General features: G+C 38.0%; 5 protein-coding genes across 5 annotated transcripts; 3 read left to right on the top strand and 2 right to left on the bottom strand.

Annotated features, from left to right (window-relative positions):
* Nucleotides 1-481: 481 nt before the first annotated feature.
* LOC116289740 (uncharacterized) lies at nucleotides 482-9,591 on the bottom strand. The gene is made up of 2 exons (XM_089038422.1): nucleotides 9,484-9,591; nucleotides 482-4,817 (listed from the first exon to the last, which is right to left on the bottom strand). Exon 2 carries the CDS (start codon nucleotides 4,813-4,815, stop codon nucleotides 1,177-1,179), a length of 3,639 nt encoding a protein of 1,212 aa, XP_088894548.1. The 5' UTR covers nucleotides 4,816-4,817; nucleotides 9,484-9,591; the 3' UTR covers nucleotides 482-1,176.
* Nucleotides 9,592-10,677: 1,086 nt separating this feature from the next.
* LOC148906491 (uncharacterized) lies at nucleotides 10,678-11,491 on the top strand. The gene is made up of 3 exons (XM_089038048.1): nucleotides 10,678-10,710; nucleotides 11,008-11,155; nucleotides 11,196-11,491. The coding sequence occupies exons 1-3, from the start codon at nucleotides 10,678-10,680 to the stop codon at nucleotides 11,489-11,491; spliced, it is 477 nt and encodes a 158-aa protein (XP_088894174.1).
* A 15-nt stretch (nucleotides 11,492-11,506) lies between these two features.
* On the bottom strand, nucleotides 11,507-12,715 carry LOC148906490 (adenosine receptor A1-like). Its single transcript, XM_089038227.1, has one exon. It carries the CDS (start codon nucleotides 12,637-12,639, stop codon nucleotides 11,584-11,586), a length of 1,056 nt encoding a protein of 351 aa, XP_088894353.1. The 5' UTR covers nucleotides 12,640-12,715; the 3' UTR covers nucleotides 11,507-11,583.
* Nucleotides 12,716-15,667: 2,952 nt separating this feature from the next.
* Nucleotides 15,668-17,533, top strand: LOC148906489 (uncharacterized). Its single transcript, XM_089038047.1, has 3 exons — nucleotides 15,668-15,741; nucleotides 16,557-16,810; nucleotides 17,384-17,533. Exons 1-3 carry the CDS (start codon nucleotides 15,669-15,671, stop codon nucleotides 17,531-17,533), a joined length of 477 nt encoding a protein of 158 aa, XP_088894173.1. The 5' UTR covers nucleotide 15,668.
* Nucleotides 17,534-19,351: 1,818 nt separating this feature from the next.
* Nucleotides 19,352-20,686, top strand: LOC148906488 (C-reactive protein 1.1-like). The gene is made up of 3 exons (XM_089038046.1): nucleotides 19,352-19,382; nucleotides 19,730-19,955; nucleotides 20,287-20,686. Exons 1-3 carry the CDS (start codon nucleotides 19,352-19,354, stop codon nucleotides 20,684-20,686), a joined length of 657 nt encoding a protein of 218 aa, XP_088894172.1.
* The last annotated feature ends 248 nt before the right edge of the window (nucleotides 20,687-20,934 follow it).

Here is a 20,934-nt window from a genome sequence, read left to right as displayed (position 1 = left end):
TAGGATTCCTTCTCTTAGTTCATTTTCTCTTGAGATAGGTCATTCCAAGATCCAAGAATAGCTGGAATGACTTCTGTTTCTGCTTCTTATTCTCGTCAAGAACGTGGACCTTAGTGTTGAGACTGATTCAATGTTCTTTGTATTCAACGAAAACCATTTCCATGTCGGAATGACCTATCGCCTATTGCCTTTGGCGATGACAACGCGTTTATTGAAATAGGTGTATATCTTCCAGGCATGATACAATACAATAGACTTTATTAGGTTCCCTGAGGGGATCTTCATAACTATAAAACTATAAAAAGAGTATCAAAAATTACGATAAAATTGAAATAGGTGTATATCTTCCAGGCATGATACAATACAATACAATAGACTTTATTAGGTTCCCTGAGGGAATCTTCATAACTATAAAACTATAAAAAGAGTATCAAAAATTACAATAAAATTGAAATAGAAAGATAATGAACTTCCACTGTTATCGAATATCTAATACCTAACAATAATAATAAGGACGAACTACTATAAGATACTATAATTATAAAAAATGAAAAAAAGAAAAAAAAGAAATAAATCTGCAAGATATTAAAACTAATTACTTAGCCAGTTGCGCAACAACACTGTTTTAAGATTACGCTTAAAGGACGATACAGAAGGACAGTTACGTAGCTCATCAGAAAGAGAATTCCAGATGATCGCGTCGCGATAGACAAACGATTGTTGCTCCGGCACCGTTAGGAAGGTAGAGACTGTCTCTATTTCTAGTGCTGTATCTATGAATTTGTGACCTCTTAGAGAATAACTCAGTTAAATACGCTTTGAAGGCACTTTATAGTTCACTTTAAATTAACGCTTCGCCATCTCGAACAAAAACGATGACATAAGTCTTATGGATAACGCATTATGTTCACTTCAGCTATATGGACTTTTTGTTGAGCCTGCAGTCAACAGTTATTTCCTTTTTCAAGTCGTGTGAGCGAGTCTAAAGGTTTAATAAATGCAAAAGCAGTAACATGACTGTCAGCAGTAACATGGCTGTCAGCTTCTCCTTATGGTCAGTAACATGGCTGTCGGCTTCTTCTTATGGTCAGCGACAGTTTCTTAAGATTACGTTTGTAGTCACGTGTAAAATTGTTAAATTTGTTCCCAACTGAGATCCATTGAAGACGTGTGTCTTTATTGAAAACCTTGAAGGTTTAAATTATGAAACACAAGTCTTGACACTTTATAAAAAGAATGATTGAAATTATTGCTGATCAAGTTGAAGGACTTCCCATCTTCTTCTGGCACCAGAAGGTATTGTTTGGTATTTGGGATAACAGGATAAGGAAGATAGATTCTGTGCTCAATCTCATCTGTTTGGAGATTTATCACGGACATGATATTCTGATCAGTGATCACGAGATATGACCTTGATACGAACAAAATATCAAGACACGATACCACCGATACGTCAAATGCCCAACGTTTAAACAAAGAGCCATCTGACGTGTTGACTATGAATATGGAATCCTTATAATGATATGCAAGGAGGCATCCATCTTCAGAAACATGAACCGCGTGGTCTATATTGATACTGGGTAGATCGGGAGGCCGACAACTGCACATATTTTTAGCTGGGTACACGGGAATGGGCTGCTTTGCCCAGTCAAAATGATATAGGAGCATTTCTCGGTAGTTGTAGATATTGTTCGCTTCAGGTGGTGTCTGAATACCGGACTGACAACGAAATGAAAACTCCCTACGCATAATCCTCCAATTCATCAGCTCTACTTCACCATCTTTATTGGTAAAGTTATTTACTTTTTCTGGCTCCTCGCGTTCCCATGTTCTTGTCACCACAATATGGCCTTCGCATCCAACGTCCATTACAGTACTATCTTCATTCACTGTAATGGTGTTATGTACGTATCCTGTTAGTCCTCCAATGACGTAGACCTTGTTGTCATGACAACCCTTGATAACAACGAAGCAACCCTGATGGTCTCCAAACACGTGACATGTTTGTATTGCATCATGTGGAGACTCGTATTGACTGATCACTTCAAGTGTTGTTGCGTCTAATATCTCAATCTTGTTCCCATTTTCTTGGGCAACAACGATAAAGTTGATGTTCGGAGAGGTGCTTATGAGACTTTGGCCAGAAAAGGATTTCGAAGTGATAGGGCGCCCATTAAGCTGAAACGTATACACTGCAGTTGACAGTGAATTTGAACAAGATATGGGGAGAACAGCGATAAACCCATCCTTACATTTAAGTAGATATCGCAGGGAAGACAACGAAACAGGAAAGGAACCTTTCAATCCTTCAATTGATGCAAAAGGAGTCTGCAATAAACTATTCTCATAAAAATAAGGAAAAAGTAGTTTTGGCGATATTTCTACACTCAATCCCTTCGCATGTGCAGCTTGCAAAACGAATGCAAGGTAACGACCAAATGAAATGTCACGAAAAAAGCGACAAGAAGGGTCGTGACATTGAAGACGGCTGTACGTAGGAAAACACATTGACATATGTTGAAGTATTTCATGTAAAGGACTAGATATAACTTCACGATTGGCAAAGTTGATGTTTTCAATCTGTATTGCAGTCAGGAGATAAATGTTCGAAAAGAATCCATACTTATCTGCTTTGACTACTGATGAGCGTTTATCTACAAGGTGGTAAAGAAATCTTAGAGCATACTTCTCGTTGTCTGTAAGATACAATGGTTTGTCCAGATCTTTTTTTCCGTTTCGTATGTCACTCAGGACATCATTACACTGACTGGCAAGTACTTCTTCCCCGTCTTCTACACGAACACTGAAGTTATGTTCTTCATCTTCTTGAAGAATCAACCAATCGAATACTGACTTGTGAAATGCTGTCACGTGATCACCCTCAACAGGAAACAACCAATGAAGTGAGTTCAACGCATCTTTTCTTTTCTTTTTCTCTTCGCGAGGGACATCACGCTCGCTCTTGAGACAAAGAATATTGTAAACCATGTTCTTTGGCAAAGGGTTTTCGGTTGCCACAACAGCTTCAAGCATCTTGTAGAACCCTTCCTTGTCTGATATGAAAGGTAGTAATACTTCTTTAAGACGAGAGAAATAATTCTCATAAACTGATGAGATTCCATTAGGAAACAGCTCCAAAACCTTCTCTGCTGATGCAACGTTTTCTCTTTTCAAATAGTCGATGACAAAGAAAGCCACTAAGAACAAACCTTTTGTCATTTTTACTAGGTTCTTTACAAGATACGCTTTATCGTCACTGTCGCATTGTGAATAGAGGGCTTTAAGCTCCAGGCTGAAAAAAAGTTCAAGATCTTTGATATTAGATTGATCGTCTGGTCTCATTTCTACAGCAACAATTGAACCAAGTGTAGAGGTATTTGTTGAGGGTCTACTGGTTAGAATAAATCGAAGCCATGAAGGGAAACATGGGAGTTTTTTCCTCAGTGCCTTCAGTAGTTCATCTTTTGGATCATGTGAACACTCGTCTAAAGCATCTATAACAACAACCAAGTTAGAGTTTTTTTGTTCCACGTTACACAATGGTTCCTCTAGCAAAATGGTTAACAGCTCTTCGCAGTTCATCTCGGATATCTTCTTACCAAAATCCGTTCGCAGTTTGCTTTCTAAGGCCTCTCGATAACCAGGAACAGTGCCACACATCTGCTTTGCTATGGACCGCAACAACAACCTTGGATTGTTTCTTGTATCATTACTGAACTGAAAAAAGTGACATCCTGCAAGACATCTAAGTTCCTTGTATGTCTGACAGATCTTAGCAGCAAGAGTTGATTTGCCCATACCTGGACCAGCGGTGATCAGCATTATACACGAGTCTGGTTGGTCACTGTCAACATGGGATTTGACTTGATCTAGAATCCACTGACGGGTGTTTGGATGGTAACACTTACATTTTGTATTTATTTCTGATCCAAATTCAGAAATAGCCAGCTGTTCGATCTGTTGATCCAATTTTCGTGCTTTGATGCACACATTCCTGACGTCATCTAGTTTATCCTTTATGTCTGCTATGTCTGACTTGAGGTCTGCCGTGTCTGACTTAATATCTGCTGTGTCTGACTTGAGGTATGTTGTGTCTGACTTGAGGTCTGCTGTGTCTGACTTGAGGTCTGTTGCGTGTGACTTGAGGTCTGTTGCGTGTGACTTGAGGTCTGCTGTGTCTGACTTAAGGTCTGCTGTATGTGACTTCAGATCCTCTAGCTGTGTTTTGACATCCGTATCTGATATATACCAATCGTTGAGTAACTGGTTGTAGTCTTTCATTCCCAAAGGTGCAGACTTCAAATCATTTATGTCATCTTGACTCAGTCCCAGTGATAGGAGAGCAGATGAGATGTCTTGCCAGTCTTTTTCAAAGTCAGCATCATTGATGTCAGTGTTTGGTTTGTGTGCTATTGTATTGTTTCTGTAGTACTTTATCCTGGCAAGGTTAGCCTCTAGTGAATTGTCTGTTGCAGGTGGTAAGACATCCCATCCAGTTGCTGGTCGCCTAAGTCCACAAATATTTCTTAGAAGAACAAACAGTAAAGTGATATCAAAGTCTTTAGATTTAGGGTCGCTCCCACTTGGTGGATACAGTTTGTCCCATTGCTCGTTATTCAGTACTTTCCCTTTTGGTTTCTTCAGCTTTTGTAGTGTTGTCTTGTAAGCATTTAAGAAGGCTTTCAATGAAGATGGTGGATATTTACCATCAAATACAGAACAAACTGCTTGTGTGCCTCCATCAACTAGCAACCTACAAAGCTTGGTGTAGTTGATCTTTTCATCTGTTTCTTTGCACCAGCTTGCCGAGGCCATCACTGAGCAAGGGAATAAAAAAGTAATGACATCAATTAATGCTTCTATGATTTCTAAATTCCTTACACAGTTACTGTTACTAAACTTCATTTCAGCTAAGTCAAGTGTGGAGTCTTTACTTGAGCTGAATGGCAAGTGTTAGTTCTATAGAAATATATCAATTTCAATCAGATAGCGCTTCATTGAAGGCTGGTAATGAAGTTCATTAGATGGAATCAGTTGATTGATAACTGAAACAATAACAATGTATTTTGCTAAAACCAATAGAAATCCAAATATCTGAGACAAAAGCATTGGATGGCTTTGACAACATGTTGTCATTCTTAACAAAATTCATTATCGATTTCTTGGCATATTTATAGAGAAAAGGTTAATTCGAAAGCACTTTTTTGAGTAACTTATCCTGTCTTGCAGCTGAATAGCTGAATTTGGAACAACAAAATCTCAGGGGTGCTTGTTGGTTCTCTCCTGTGCTTCAAGATTTTTTTTACTAGGTTCTTTGGTTTACATCCCTCTTAAAAAAATCAACTCCTAAATTCCAATTACATTTATGGATGGTAAGTAGAGAAGCCAATGAATATTTACAATTATTATTTCATTAGAGACAAAAGCACTGGATGGCTTCGACAACATGTCGTCATTCTTAATAAAATTTATTATCGATTTCTTGGCATATTTATAGAGAAAAGGTTAATTCAAAAGAACTACTTATTATTTTATTATAATTATAATAGTAATTATTACTAAACAGATATCCATAATGACACCAAAGGTTAAATATCCAAAATGTGGGGTGGCTAAGCCCCCACCCACCCCCTGTTCTTGTCTGGGAGAGCTAAGCTAGGCTTCAATCCCCTAAAAACTAATCTACGTGTTTGCATTAATATAATGGTTTTAAAAAAGGTTATGTTTTTAAAAAAATGCTATGTGAAGAAGGATAGATTTGACATTGTTGGGAAATGAAGCAGCAAATTCATACATCCAAAGCTGATTCTCTATCAATTTTTAAGAAACACGTTTTTTAGTGTCCATGTTTTTCCTCCTCAAAAATCAACTCATAAATTCTAAATTATTTGATTTACTGGCTGCTTTATCAAGAGGGTTTTAAAGCCAGTTATGCTTCCTGCCATTCACCCTGAATAATCTTGATTTATATAGTTAATAATTAACAATCTAAGACCTGTAGCCCTTATGGTCTATGACTCAATATCCAATGAGGTCAAAGGCCATGAGGGCGAGAGGTCTTATTGATTTTATATAAACCTACTAATTGGTCCACAAAATACAAACAATTTTGAAATTAGGTTAAAATAACTGGAATCTATTTTTCAAAATGTTTGCTTTTTCCAAAATCGGCACTTTTCACTAATAGTGTTCTATCACTAATATACCACTAGTAGCTCAGCCAATCAGAGAGCAGGATTTGTGATAGACCATTAGTAGGTTTATACTAAATGATATTTGAATTTGATATTGATATATTTTGGATATATGTATATACATCTTTTATTCAATTTCTATATTGTGTAGCTCCAGAAATTTAATCCATACCTCCCCCAAGGAGGGACTTTTTAAAGACCCCCCTTACCCCAGAAATTCCATTTTTTTTCTTTACAAACTCCATAATTTTGTTCTTTCTCTGAACCCCACCCCACCCATTGGAAATTCCCAATTCCTCTGTTGGGTGGTGGGGTGGAGTATGGATAATTTCTGGAACTACACATTCTTAATTTTTTTTCATATTTACAGTAATAAAAATACTTAGAGTTTTTAAACATTTCAGGGTGGAATATGAGTGGATATTTTATTTCGAGTCTGCTGTTTAATGGAATGGGGTACCAATTAAAAGATGAAAATGATGCCCACTCGTTTTCCACCCTAAAATGTCTAATAAGTTATTAGGGTAGCATGGGTGGTGTTCGCGGCTAACGCGTCGTCTTTTACCACTGTAAGTGCAACGGGTTGGGTCGCTGGTTCAGGCCCTGCGGTCGCCACATGTGAATTGAGTTTGTCTGATGTGTTTTTCTCTCATATGCTACGAGGATTTTCTCCAGGTTCTCTGGTTTCCTCCCTCCATAAAAATCAACATGTGAGTTGAGTGTTGTATGTTGTAAATATAGACTGTAGTGGTAGTGTGTGTGGAGGGAACCTCACGGAAGAGCCCTGTATGGGGAGTGATAGTTGCATAATATACTATTATTATTATTATTATTATTATTAATTATCCAACTGAGCTCACTTTTTCCCAAAAAGAAGGCTTCAAAAAACACATTTTTAAAATAGTTTTCAAAATAGTTTTTTTTTACTGTACAACATAACTTAGTAGTAGCTCCAGGCTTTCTCCTGCGTAATTTGTACTCTAATATTAATAGTTTGATATAATTATAATAACATGAAATATACCATGAGTCACTTTTATTTTCTATGTAAGTGTGTATACAAAGAAAATACGAGTGACAAGTGGGATATTCCATGGTGTGTCACAAGAAAGCATTGTATAACTATTATATATACAAGTGACAAGTGGGATATTACATGGTGTGTCATGAGAAAGCATTGTATAATTATTATATACAAGTGACATATGGGTATTCCATGGTGTGTCATGAGAAAGCATTGTATAACTATTATATACAAGTGACAAGTGGGATATTCCATGGTGTGTAACAAGAAAGCATTGTATAACTATTATATACAAGTGACAAGTGGGATATTCCATGGTGTGTTATGAGAAAGCATTGTATAACTATTATATACAAGTGACAAGTGGGATATTCCATGGTGTGTCACAAGAAAGCATTGTATAACTATTATATACAAGTGACAAGTGGGATAGTACATGGTGTGTCATGAGAAAGCATTGTATAACTATTATATATACAAGTGACAAGTGGGATAGTACATGGTGTGTCATGAGAAAGCACTGTATGACTATTATATACGAGTGACAAGTGGGATATTCCATGGTGTGTAATGAGAAAGCACTGTATAACTATTACATACAAGTGACAAGTGGGATATTCCATGGTGTGTCATGAGAAAGCATTGTATAACTATTATATACAAGTGACAAGTGGGATATATTCCATGGTGTGTCATGAGAAAGTATTGTATAACTATTATATACAAGTGACAAGTGGGATATTCCATGGTGTGTCATGAGAAAGCATTGTATAACTATTATATACAAGTGACAAGTGGGATATTCCATGGTGTGTCATGAGAAAGCATTGTATAACTATTATGTACAAGTAACAAGTGGGATATTTCATAGAAGATATGGTAAATAACTAAGAGTACAGTGCATGATTGGAAGGAAGAGTGGAATAGAGAAATTCCATAAAACTCTAAAAAGCTTATGACACGAACCCAGTCGTGACACAGCAAAGCATATGCTCATTGCAAGAGAATTTACTGTCTATCAAATGAAATACTCAGAACATGGCATGCACACGGCATGCACACAGCATGGAAAAGGCTACACCAAGGTCACAGCACTGCCAGACTAATCACATTGGGTGAGAAAAAATCTCTCAAAATATTTCTAGAAAAATATCATGGTCACAGTAAGGCATGCATATGGCACTGACTTTATCACTGTCCTACAAAAACTGCTCTGTTAACAATTATTATATTATATTATTATTGGTTGAACACTGTGCACTTAATTTGTGAAAAGAGCAAAGTGCTGATGTCATCCGCATGCATGAAGTGCTCGTTGCTGTTAGATCCAGCGACCGTTTTTCTTTTTGCATTAATAAATGCAATACCGAGATAAAATTAATGACTTATGCTTCTTCTTACACTTCTTTCATGCTTACGCCACTTCCTGAGTGCTATATTACTGAATGGAGCACAAAAAAAAGCTGTTTTATTTGTTAAATATACAACCCTACAGCTTTCCTGCATTCTAATTGGCTGTATTTTCTATGATGTGGGATAAAAGTCAGTACCATATGTCTCCCACTCATATGAAAATCGCTCTGGACCAGATATAATCTTAGCTTCTATGTTTTGATATCTTGAACCACAGGCTTATCAGGCTAAGTATTTGTGTGTCTGGGATACCTGTGGTGGTAAACTACTTGAACAACTGTTATCTCTACATTTGAAGATTTTTGTATAAAATAAACTTTTCAAAACTTTCAAATTCTTTGTCAAAACAAAGCTTAGAAATCTATATAATCTTGTTGTGTGTGTTTTATTTTTTTTAGCTTTTTTTTAGCTTTGTTGGTACATGAATACAGCAGAACTTTTTATGATATTATCTTTTCCTTTAACACACGACTATAATGCTTCAGAAGTATTTTCCTCCACTATATATGCATGGTTTTGATCAACAATACAAAATATTTCGTTATGATACAATACTCCATTTAATTTACAGTTCAGTGACCACGAATAATAGTTCCTCGATAGTTCCTAGCCGAGGCTCCGGAGTTACCGCGCATGATAAACTGTAGTTTTGCTATGCGCGGAAAATCCAGCCTCGGCTAGGAACTATTATTCGTGGTCACTGAATGGAACTGTAAAATGGTGTATTAACCAACTTGGAAGAGGTTCTAAACGACCCGGAATAATATGGACGAGCTGCTTCGAAAGAGACTTCTCTCTCCTAGAATATATCAAATATATTCCTATTTCTATCCTAAAACATTCACAACTTACCTGAATGTATTTTAAGCCATGTTCAAAGCCACACAATTCACAAATACTGGGATATTTCCCTCGATATAAACTTCTCTACTCGACTCCACTCAACATGTCTGGTCGAGGTGTTACGTACATACTTTGTGTAAGGTTTCATATTGCGACTCACTTTTAACATATTCGGAAAAGGAACAATAAAAATGAGATACATGAAGTATAAAGCTTTTTTAAACAGACACACCTTATAAAAGTGCCACGTCTTTGCTTACTCTCAATCACGTGACGTTTTGGACTAGACTGAGGAGCAACTAGCGGATGTTAAGCCAAAACATGTCAAAAGAAGTCCTCAAACTATTGTATTTGACTATTTCTACAACATGAAACCTGAAAACAAGAGATCAAAACAACCTCCAAGATTCTAAAGCCATTAAAAACGCAGCTATTACCGGAAGTGACGTCTATTCATAGTAACCCATGCTTCGTTTGAAAAAAACCACTTCCGGGTACACAACGAAAAAAAAGGCAATTTATTCTATAAATATTTTTATTACTTTTTCTTAATGAAAGGATTTCTTGTCCAAAGTTCTATATTCTTATCAGCTGGAAGTTAAATCATTGAGATCATTTTCTGCTAATTCATTTTAGCTATTAATTTTTGTCGCCCCTGTCATAGGGCAACAACACAGGGTGACCAGTTCTAAATAGGAAACAACTAAAACACTTGAAATTCTAACAAAAAATACGCCCCCATCACACAAGAGGTTTGAGCTCAGATTATGACAGACAGATGTCCCTAGAATGTTGCCAACCATGTTTAGTAACACATTTTGGGATCGAAGAGTTGGTATTTCACGATTTATGAGGGGGGTGGGGTGGGGTGGGGTGAGGGTCTTTCTGACTACCACTAGGAATAATATACTTTGAACTACACAACTTTATAATTTAAAAAAAAATAACCTTTTACAGTTTCATAAGTTGAACGTAATCCGATGGTTTTATGATTGACCAATGTAACCATGGCAACAATTTCTGCGTAAAACTTTTTAAAGGGGTTCGTATGTTCCGAACCTCTGTCGTAAAAAAAATGAGTTTCTTAGTCGGTTCATCATGTAATATTTACGTATTAGGTCAAGTAAGCTATCAAATGTTATTAAATTTTGAATAAATGTATTTTCAAAGTTGTTTATGTAAATTTACCAGCAAAGCAGAATTATGCCCACAAGGTCCCCACAAGACAAATATACGGTAAAATACATCAACAAATTTTGGATTCAAAGAGTATTTAACGTTTTACTATTTAATGCCATTATAGGATTAGTCATTTCCTTTCCCTTGAGTATTATTTCTGTCTCGATGACGACATGCATGCGGTTTTGAACAAAATAATGTATTGTTTAGAGATTTTGCTAGTATTTTAGTCCACTTGTCACTCTCTTGAGAATATCCATATTCATGTGTCTTCCCATGCACAACCGATAAACAAAGAAATGATACTCTAGGGAAATGACACGTAGTCTGAAATGAGAAAACATTGCACCCAAGAAGTGGTCTTCATCTTCATCTTCATCTTCATCTTCATCTTCATCTTCATCTTCATCTTCATCTTCATCTTCATCTTCATCTTCATCTTCATCTTCATCTTCATCTTCATCTTCATCTTCATCTTCATCTTCATCTTCATCTTCATCTCATCTCATCTTCATCTTCATCTTCATCTTCATATTCATCTTCATCTTCATCTTCATCTTCATCTTCATCTTCATCTTCATCTTCATCTTCATCTTCATCTTCATCTTCATCTTCATCTTCATCTTCATCTTCATCTTCATCTTCATCTTCATCTTCATCTTCATCTTCATCTTCTTCTTCATCTTCATCTTCATCTTCATCTTCATCTTCATCTTCATCTTCATCTTCATCTTCATCTTCATCTTCATCTTCATCTTCATCTTCTTCTTCTTCTTCATCTTCTTCTCCTTCTTCTCCATCTTCTTCTTTTTCTTCTTCTTCTTCTTCTTCTTTTTGAATTGCGCAGGAAGGACACTGATTCAGCATCGTCTTTTCTTATATTCTAAATACCCAGTGTATTCATATACTATCTTGGCCAGTTCCCTTTTCTCACAAAGTGATGCTTACAGTAACAGTGACATTTTTGCTTCCTTCTTCTCGCTTTAAGCGTTGTGAATTTTCTTCATCGGTTTCCACTTTCAAGTTGTCCACTTTGGACGTCGTCCCTGGCACTTCGCAGGAATCAATCTTGCTTGATCTAAGCCACGTACAAAACTTGAATAAAACTTTCTTGAACTGCGGCATACGCCAAGCGTACAAATAAGGGTTAATCGCAGAGTTTAGTAGGACAATTACAAACTGCAAGTCTCTAAGCCAGTGAATAAATTCGCAGTTGCATTTTGTACAAAAGTTTAGGATGTAAATAATGATGCATGCTGGAGCGAAGCAGAGAATATAGGCGAGTAAGACTAGTACCAAAGCCTTTGTAACCTTCGCTTCCCATTTTAAACTGGAGATTTTCTTTTTATTCACTCTATTTGCTTGTGTGCTCGAAGCTCTTTGACGGCTCAATGACCTGACCTGAGTGCGAAGACGATTGAAGATGCTGACATAGACGAACAATAGTACCAGAAAAGTTAGAAGAACAGCGGTACTGGCGAAAATTAAAGAGTAAAATATATACCCAAATTTAAAATAAACCATACTAAGTCCTATTGATACCAGCCAAATAACCAAGGACAGATAGATACACTTCTTTGTAGACAAATAGCTTTTGTATTTCAGAGGGTAGATCACAGCAACGTATCTGTCGATTGTTAATGCACCTAAAGAGAGGATCGAGGCTGTCGATAGAATGAAGTAAGATATGTGGAGGATCCGAATATCTACGAGGTCTATTTTGAGTGCTTCGCTAAGATGAAATACTGTCGATATTGGATCCATTAAGATTCCAACCAAGAGGTCTGTCATCGCGAGACTTAGAATCAGAAAAGTGAACGGGGTTCGTAGCTCGTGGAATGGATCTTTCAAAATGGCGTAACATATCAGAGAGTTTCCTGGAACAGTTACTAGTGTAAGACTTAAAGACACTGTCGTAGTGAAGATGGAAAGATATCTTGGTGCAGAAACGCCAACGCACGAATCACTGACGCTGTCGTTTGACATTCTTGCCTTGACAAAATGGCCAATCTCTTTAAAAACGTCTACGGCAAAACTTAAGGCACTTAATTGAAATGCTTGATAATGCTTTTAAGGCCTGGGGCTCCAACGCAGACTTTACATCGAGCTTTTGCGTATATACCTTTTGTACTCTGGCCAGAAATAAATCCAATTTTGGATGATATAAAAACCTTGATATGAAAGATGAATAATTCGGTAGCCGGATATTGCAAGGGTAATTAGCTTTAGCCAATTTGTAAATAGATAATTCTGGTATGCGTAGAACGAAGATGATCTAATTGAAAACGCGATATCCGAATTAGTATTTGAAATAGAACTCAAACTTTACCACATATTTTTGTTTTCTAAGTTGTCGCCGGTTTCTTCTAACTTTCTTCCAGCTTTCACGATTTTTTGTTTTCATTTAAATTTAATTAAGTCGCCAAAAGACAGAGTTTCGTTAAAAAATATTTTCTGAAGGCTGTTTTTGTTGAATGCGGGTTTGAAATGTTGACAAAGATATATGTGATCAAGGTGACAGTTCTGTAATTAGGAGAATGGTTATTTGGAAAGTATAATAGCAATAGCTATAGTGCTAAAGATATTATTTCTAAGCTGTTGGGAAAATAACCTACTCAAAAATTATGACTGGGAAGAGCAATAGAAATCTTAGAAATTAGATAGTTTAGCAGAAAATTCTTGGTAGGGAGGGGGAGAGGAAAAAGGAAGAAAGAAAGAAAGAAAGAAATTGGATGGATGGATGGATGGATGGATGGAGGGAGGGAGGGAGGGAGGGATGGAATGATGGATGGATGGATGGATGGATGGATGGATGGATGGATGGATGGATGAATGGATTGATGGATGGATAGATGGATGGATGAATGGATCGACAATAATTTGTGTAAAGAAGTAATATATTGTCATGACATTGTCAATCCCTTGTCAGAATGCTATGATTGTTTCAACCGATTAGAGCGATCCTTAGTCGAAGCTCTTAAATTCCGGATCAACAGATATAGTATAACACTCAACAAATCTGAGTCAAAAGTACTGTCTCTGCTTAAAAATATCTGCAAATGGTCAAACCCTCGCCATCTCTTGGATAATCCATGATTTAGAGATATATTATATAAAACTATACTACCATAAGGCTTTTTGCATTTTTAGATATTTTTCAATAATGTTTACGATTTTTTTATTCAGCTGTAACACCTGCCATCACACGTCAACCACCACGCACCTGTTTACTTAAGTTTGTTTTAACTTATCAAATTGTGAAAATGATATATTTTGAAGTTTGTATTCTATAACACAGAAGATAATTATAACCATCTTGTTCTATAATATATTGTTTTGGGTGAGTTTACCAGAACTCTTAATTGTTAATCTCAAATATAATGGCAAGCAAGCCCTAACGTGTTATTTTATGATAACAATCACTATAACTTTAGCACTCAACATTGTATATTAAAATACTTGACAAGCTAACATATATATGAGTTGGTAATATGTTTTTTAAATAGAAAAGTTTTTTGCATTCTAGTCCTATTCTTGAATAGCTTTCATACATAATTCAAAGCAAAGTAAATTATGCCTGAACTCATTCATAGCAAACGGATAAACTTCAAAAGCTATGAAAATCAGTAAAGAAAATTTATCACGGCTGCTTATTTTACTATGAGTATAAAGACATCAGTGTCATCATTCGGTCGTCTCGATTATCTGCTCACATCTTTTAAAATTACTGAATGATTATTTTTATTATCTAGAGGATTCTAGATGAGGGAGGCAGTGAGGGAGGGGAGGGAGGGAGGGAGGGAGTGAGGGAGGGAGGAACGAACGAAGTAATGAAATAATGGAAGGTTCGAAGAGTAAAGAAAAAGAGAGATAAAAGAAAGGAGAGAATTCGTCAACAACATGCTGAAAGACAAAAATAAAGGGTCAACTTATATCATAGCTAAGTTACTTCGTACTCTAATCGAAAACCGCCGGAGTTAGATCGGTGTTAGACATTAGAGAGTTTTAGATTTACGTTCACGGCGAACGGGAAACGTCAGTTGACCAGTAAAAAATTCTTTTAAAGGACTTAAAAAGAATCGCAAAAAAGTCCAAGTAGTAGAAAAACAAAAGAGTATTTGCGCTTGGTGAGAAGGTTTGTAAATAGTAAAGTAAAATACAGGAAAACTATGAAAACGTGGTCACGTTTGCCGTTTGCGGGGAGAAAAAAAAGTCAATCTAAAATTCTCTATTGAAGAAATAAAAACAGTTATTGATGAGCAGGATATCGTTTATTAGTTAAATCCGCCAACGATATATTGGTCTATCATCAATGCTGTATTCTGATTGGATGAGCTGAGGCTATTTCCTAGGCAAAAATTAGAGTAATTATTGAATACTGAATGCCAATAATATGATAGCTGACAACACTTCTATTGTGCGTTTAGTTCTCGTGTGTGCAGTGAGACAGTTTTTAGGCTCTCGCTAAATTCCAATTATTAATGATTTGAGAGCTAGCCCTAAAATATTTTAGGTGAGCCCTATTCTTGAAGTCCTCAAAGATATAGCCTTCAGAGCAGGCGTTCTTTTGATGGGTGTGAGGAAGAATCGGGGTTTTGGGGTTCCTGTTTCGACTACGTGCGGTCAATTCCCGTTCGTTCCAAATTTCGAAAGTTCCCCCAAAACCCCGGTTTTTCCCCAAACCTACAAGAACGCCTGCTTTGCAGGCTATCAAAGATGACCTTCAATACTATAATAGATATCATTAAATCTTCTGTTTTTATTCTATTTCTGTTTTATAGCTTTGAACATGACAATTGCGATTTTGTAATTTGGCTCAACCCAACGTAATTCCAGTAATTAGACCTCATTGTCTATTCGCCAATGAATTAAGCCCTCCAACTCCAGCCGTTGTTCAGCACAGCACACCTACGAGGCTTTTAAACAAACAAAGCGTAGATCGTTGAGTATCTAATAACACCTGCAATAGAATTGTGGCAGGATATCGATATTCAGTCACGAAATACGAGCAGAATATGCCTAGCAAAACAGTTCTCGTTTTGACAACATTTTACGGAGCACTATTACTCACTGCAGTATCTGCAAACGGTAAGTCATTTCAACAAAACTAGGAAAACTTAGTGAAACACAAACAAATTAAAAAAACGCCTTTTGATATGATGTCAATAATCAGAATTGAAAATAAATAATAGTTAAGAAAATAAAAAGAAGTAAATAATTTCAAAACAGTTCTAAATCTCCAAGATTTCGCTACTGATATATTAAGTACGATGCTTCAAATTAATTGTGAGTGTATGCTTCATTTCATTCGTCGGCGTTAGTTAGTTGATTTAACTTAGCTAATTTTACAGCAAAGATAGGGGATGGTATTGCGTCTTAAAGCGGAAAAAATAAAGTAAAAAATTGGTCAGGCATTTTTGTCAATCGAATCCTTTCCTGACCAAGAATTTTTCATTCTTGTATTTCGTATATAAACGTTTATTTAACCATGTTAAAAAAAAAAAAAAATCATACGCCTTACAAATTTGATGACCCCGATGGAATTCGAATATAAAGACTACATGCGGTTAGTGACGTTCTCTTGGCAGCATAAAACATGAAAAAACATGACAAACACCTCGTATCTTAAAATATCTTGATGGAAGGTGCTTTCTTGCTCTAAAAACACCTGTAAATGGTTACACCTTCGTCGTTGCTCGGCAGACCACGCATGAAATGGCGGTCCCATCTTATTTAGAAACTCAACAAGTTGATATGTTATGACGCGACCGTTGTTTCTAATGATTAATCATTTAAAGGGGTTTCTGGAGCTTTCTTCTCATATTTGCTGTAAAGCATGATGGGGTCCCTGTGGAATATTTATGCTAAAATACGTGACTCGTCTCTCCCTCCCTCCTTATCAGGTGGATGCAAAACAATTGCTTTCAATGAAAAGATTAAAGGCAAAGCTCTCAAAAACCACGTCTTCCAGACAAGAGAATCAGGTAGCCATCAATTCTGTAGGGTACTTTGTTACCTAGACAACCGTTGCCTGTCATATAACTACGGTACAAGTGTTAATGGAGACAAAGAAATGTGTGAGCTGAATGAATCTGATCATGTTATGCACGGCGAAGATTTGACAGACAGACTAGATACGGTATACTTTAGAGTAGAGGTAAGTATGTAAACGATTGTTAGCATTTGAATTCAGTCTGCATCAATAAGGCCCCGTCCACACGTATCCGGAAATTTTTGTATCCGCAAATTATTTTTTTTTGCGGATACGAAAATGTTTTCGTCCACACGCAGCGTTTTCGAATCGTTTTCACCGTCCACACGTATCCGTTTTCGTAAAATTTGCGGATACGGACACAAAAAATTGCGGATACGTGTGGACGGGGCCTAAATTCTGTTCATCATGTGTGAATTTTATTTCATTTGAAACTCTTTCCTAGTAAGGTGGGCTTTCGTTACACCACTATATTTGACACCCCTGAACTAGTTGTAAGGTGGTTTTGTCAGATGTAATGGTGAGATAGAATGTCATTTCATAAACCAGATTTATCCTTTGTCAAAATTAATTTTAATTTAGCAATTGTTTCACTACATACGTCAGAGTTTTATATCGCTTGATTTCACCGTTAAATGTACAAATAAGTCCACAAAAATCAAAATTTGGTATTTTGTAATAAAATTATACCTCTATTTCACGGATATGTGTTTTGCACTCTACTTGATCTTGTCGTAGAATGATTGTAACTGCCCGAAGAACAAAATATGTCGGTACAATTTTGTAGACAGCAGCCATTACTGTGAATGCAAGACGAATTCGGCGCCAGGGACCCAGTGTAACGTCAGTGAGTATATTCAACAATTATTCGACTGGGCGAATAATTGATTTGTATAATTTTAGAAAAACCCGCTTTTAGTATTACTTCCAATCAGGAAAACTTTGGAAAACTTCATACTCACCGCTCCAGTGGTAATTATTGTCTCAGAATCACCTATTCAAAAAATGTTGTCCCTAGCTACCAGAAGCAGCTTTATATGCTTTGGTTTCCACCCTGTTGACTTGTGCGGTTGTTGTGTCTTTACCAGCTGAACCCTCAACTTGGTCCCCAATTGGATCTCCAACCGCATCGCTAACTAAAGTCTCGACTGTATCCACAACCGAATCGCAAACAATGACTGGATCCCCAGGCGGAACAACAACTGCATCCCCAGGCGGAAAAACAACTGCATCCCCAGGCGGACCCACAACTGCATCCCCAGGCGGACCCACAACTGCATCCTCAGGCGGACCCACAACTGCATCCTCAGGCGGACCCACAACTGCATCCTCAGGCGGACCAACAACTGCAACCTCAGGCAGCCCCACAACTGCATCCCCAGGCAGCCCCACAACTGCATCCCCAGGCGGACCCACAACTGCATCCCCAGGCGGAACAACAACTGCATCCCCAGGTGGACCAACAACTGGATCCTCAGGCAGCCCCACAACTGCATCCCAAGGTGGACCCACAACTGCATCCCCAGGCGGACCCACAACTGCATCCCCAGGCGGACCCACAACTGCATCCTCAGGCGGACCCACAACTGCATCCTCAGGCGGACCCACAACTGCATCCTCAGGCAGCCTCACAACTGCATCCCCAGGCGGACCCACAACTGCATCCTCAGGCAGCCCCACAACTGCATCCCAAGGTGGACCCACAACTGCATCCCCAGGCGGACCCACAACTGCATCCCCAGGCGGACCCACAACTGCATCCTCAGGCGGACCAACAACTGCATCCTCAGGCAGCCTCACAACTGCATCCCCAGGCGGACCCACAACTGCATCCCCAGGCGGACCCACAACTGCATCCCCAGGCGGACCTACAACTGCATCCCCAGGCGGACCCACAACTGCATCCCCAGGCGGACCCACAACTGCATCCTCAGGCGGACCCACAACTGCATCCTCAGGCAGCCTCACAACTGCATCCCCAGGCGGACCCACAACTGCATCCCCAGGCGGACCCACAACTGCATCCCCAGGCGGACCTACAACTGCATCCCCAGGCGGACCCACAACTGGATCCTCAGGCGGCCCCACAACTGCATCCCCAGGCGGCCCCACAACTTCATCCCCAGGCGGGCCAACGACACAAAGTCCCACCACACAGTCAACAACACAGGCTCAAGCAACTACTGTCTCTTCCTCTGGTAAGAAATTTTACACTGTTTGACAAATCGAAACGCGTGTTAGCTGACATCATTATATACGTTTCTTTTTTTTTTTTTTTTTTTCAAGCAACGAACAAAAATACGTCTTCAAATATCGAAAGATATCAAGTTTGGTTACCAAGATCGGTTTACAATTGCATTAACACATTGTTTGTAACTTTTGCGGTTTTTAAACATTTGATAACTACAGCTACACAAGCTGTCGTTGAAAATATTTCAGAAGGTTAACATTGATATCTCTATAAAGCGGAACCTTTTGATTTCATTTAAAGGACCCCTAGTAGCATGGTCCTAAAATGTCCTTATCATATTAACGGTGGTTGCTGTACAACAAACCTCTGTTCATCGGACACCCTTCATTAAACGGACAGCTAATTACACGGTACCGCAATTTCCTCTCAATATTTACTGTAAAACAAACATCTATTAAGCACCATCTATTGACACCCTCTATTAATCGGTCACCAGGCAACGTAGAAGGTCCTGAATGTGTCCGCTTAAGAGGTACCACTTAAGAGGTACACAATAGTTTTACCAATCATATACCCCATTCACACTTAACGTGTTTAGTTAAACTATGTTTTCATTAGTAAAAAAATTGAGAAACTACAAACCTACAATATAATGAAGCTTTCTAAAATATTGTCAGAGCAAGACAAAGGATAGCTTACATGCACTATTTCACCAAATATTGTGCAGTGTTCGTATATAGTTTTTTAAACCTGTTTAGTTAAACCACTTTAAAACATGTTTAAGCCTTGGTGTGAATGGGGTAATAGTCTTCGCTGAATTTTGAGGAAAACATTGTTTTATTGTATCGATTTTAATGTTTGAAGCCCAACTGCAGCTTTAATTTGTTTTTCAGATTGTGAACTACAGTTTGGTGCAGCTTCAATACATAACATGATCAAGATCACTAACGCATTTACTACGACTCTTCAGATGTTCACTATATCATTCTGGTTAAAAGTTCCATCTTCCTCGATAACTCTTTATCCATTTAGTTATGCCACGAGTAGCGAGACATCTGCCCTAAGCATTGCGATAAAAGAAGATGGTGTCATGGAGGTGGGCGCAAATGGAGGAGGAAAGTAAGTATCTCCCACGCTGGGTCTGTAAACCAGCATATTCCCAGATCAGGAGCCCATTACTATAAGAGCGTTCATTTCCCATACTGAGTCTGTGAGCCAGCATATTCTCACATCAGGAGCCCATTACTAGAAGCATCCATCTCTCGGTCTGTACGATAGTATATTCCTATGCTGCCCATTACTAGGAGCATCTATCTCCCATACTGGGTCTGTGAGCCAGCATATTCCCAGTTTAGGAGCCCATTACTAGGAGCATTATTAAATTAATTTAAAAAATTGCCAGATTCTGAATCAATTATGATTAGTAATACGATAATTGATTTGTTGATAGGGGCATTGATTCGTTTCTTCAGAGAAACAATGTTTGGCAGCACTTCGCAGTAACCTGGGAGTCTAGTAATGGAAATGTAAAGCTTTATTACAATGGCGGACAAAAATCCAGTACGGAGTCAGGTATGGCTCAAACAAAGATAATTCCTACAGGAGGTATTTTGATAGTAGGCCAGTACCAGGGAGAGCTAGCCGGCGGTTTCGACGATACTAAAACGATGCGGGGTAATATTGCTGGTCTAAATTTTTGGTCTTCTGAATTTACCGCAGATCAGGTCACGGAACTTTATAAACAAAGTTGTGGCGCTCCTTCAGGCGATGCGCTGTCTTGGGTCATGATATTGGCGGGAAAAATAAGAGGAGATTTGCAGAAAATGTGCCCTACAACTTGTCGCTCCTGAATGTAAAGAAAACTCGTGCATATTTCTATGACATCTATTTCCTACCCTAAAACAGCCCCAACATGTACTACAATGCTAACTAGAAACGGATTTTCCCTCGCGGAATTGCTGAAAGTCCCCTTCACAGTTCCTAACCTCATCCTGAAAGGTAACCATGACTGTGCTTCGAAGTGAGAGGAACGGTGCAATGATGATAGAGACGTGAATAATTGCCCAAGGAATAAAAAAAGGTCTCTGCTTCGATGCAC

The sequence above is a fragment of the Actinia tenebrosa genome, unplaced genomic scaffold (genome assembly GCF_029948245.1).
Source record: "Actinia tenebrosa isolate PJP-AT-01 unplaced genomic scaffold, QUT_ActTen_1.0 PGA_scaffold5__44_contigs__length_20552954, whole genome shotgun sequence".
Lineage (NCBI taxonomy): Eukaryota > Metazoa > Cnidaria > Anthozoa > Actiniaria > Actiniidae > Actinia > Actinia tenebrosa.
This window is presented reverse-complemented; position numbering and strand designations above follow the sequence as displayed.

Excerpts from the sequence above, each read along its gene's own strand:
- LOC148906489 (XM_089038047.1), top strand. The coding sequence starts at position 15,669 with ATGCCTAGCAAAACAGTTCTCGTTTTGACAACATTTTACGGAGCACTA. Across the intron at positions 15,742-16,556 it reads CACTGCAGTATCTGCAAACG|GTGGATGCAAAACAATTGCT; the intron begins GTAAGTCATTTC and ends CCTCCTTATCAG. Across the intron at positions 16,811-17,383 it reads CGGTATACTTTAGAGTAGAG|AATGATTGTAACTGCCCGAA; the intron begins GTAAGTATGTAA and ends ATCTTGTCGTAG.
- LOC148906488 (XM_089038046.1), top strand. The coding sequence starts at position 19,352 with ATGTGTCCGCTTAAGAGGTACCACTTAAGAG. Across the intron at positions 19,383-19,729 it reads TAAGAGGTACCACTTAAGAG|ATTGTGAACTACAGTTTGGT; the intron begins GTACACAATAGT and ends TTTGTTTTTCAG. Across the intron at positions 19,956-20,286 it reads GGCGCAAATGGAGGAGGAAA|GGGCATTGATTCGTTTCTTC; the intron begins GTAAGTATCTCC and ends ATTTGTTGATAG.
- LOC148906491 (XM_089038048.1), top strand. The coding sequence starts at position 10,678 with ATGCCCACAAGGTCCCCACAAGACAAATATACG. Across the intron at positions 10,711-11,007 it reads CCCCACAAGACAAATATACG|AAGTGGTCTTCATCTTCATC; the intron begins GTAAAATACATC and ends ATTGCACCCAAG. Across the intron at positions 11,156-11,195 it reads TTCATCTTCATCTTCATCTC|CATCTTCATCTTCATCTTCA; the intron begins ATCTCATCTTCA and ends CATATTCATCTT.
- LOC116289740 (XM_089038422.1), bottom strand. The coding sequence starts at position 4,815 with ATGGCCTCGGCAAGCTGGTGCAAAGAAACAGATGAAAAGATCAACTAC.
- LOC148906490 (XM_089038227.1), bottom strand. The coding sequence starts at position 12,639 with ATGTCAAACGACAGCGTCAGTGATTCGTGCGTTGGCGTTTCTGCACCA.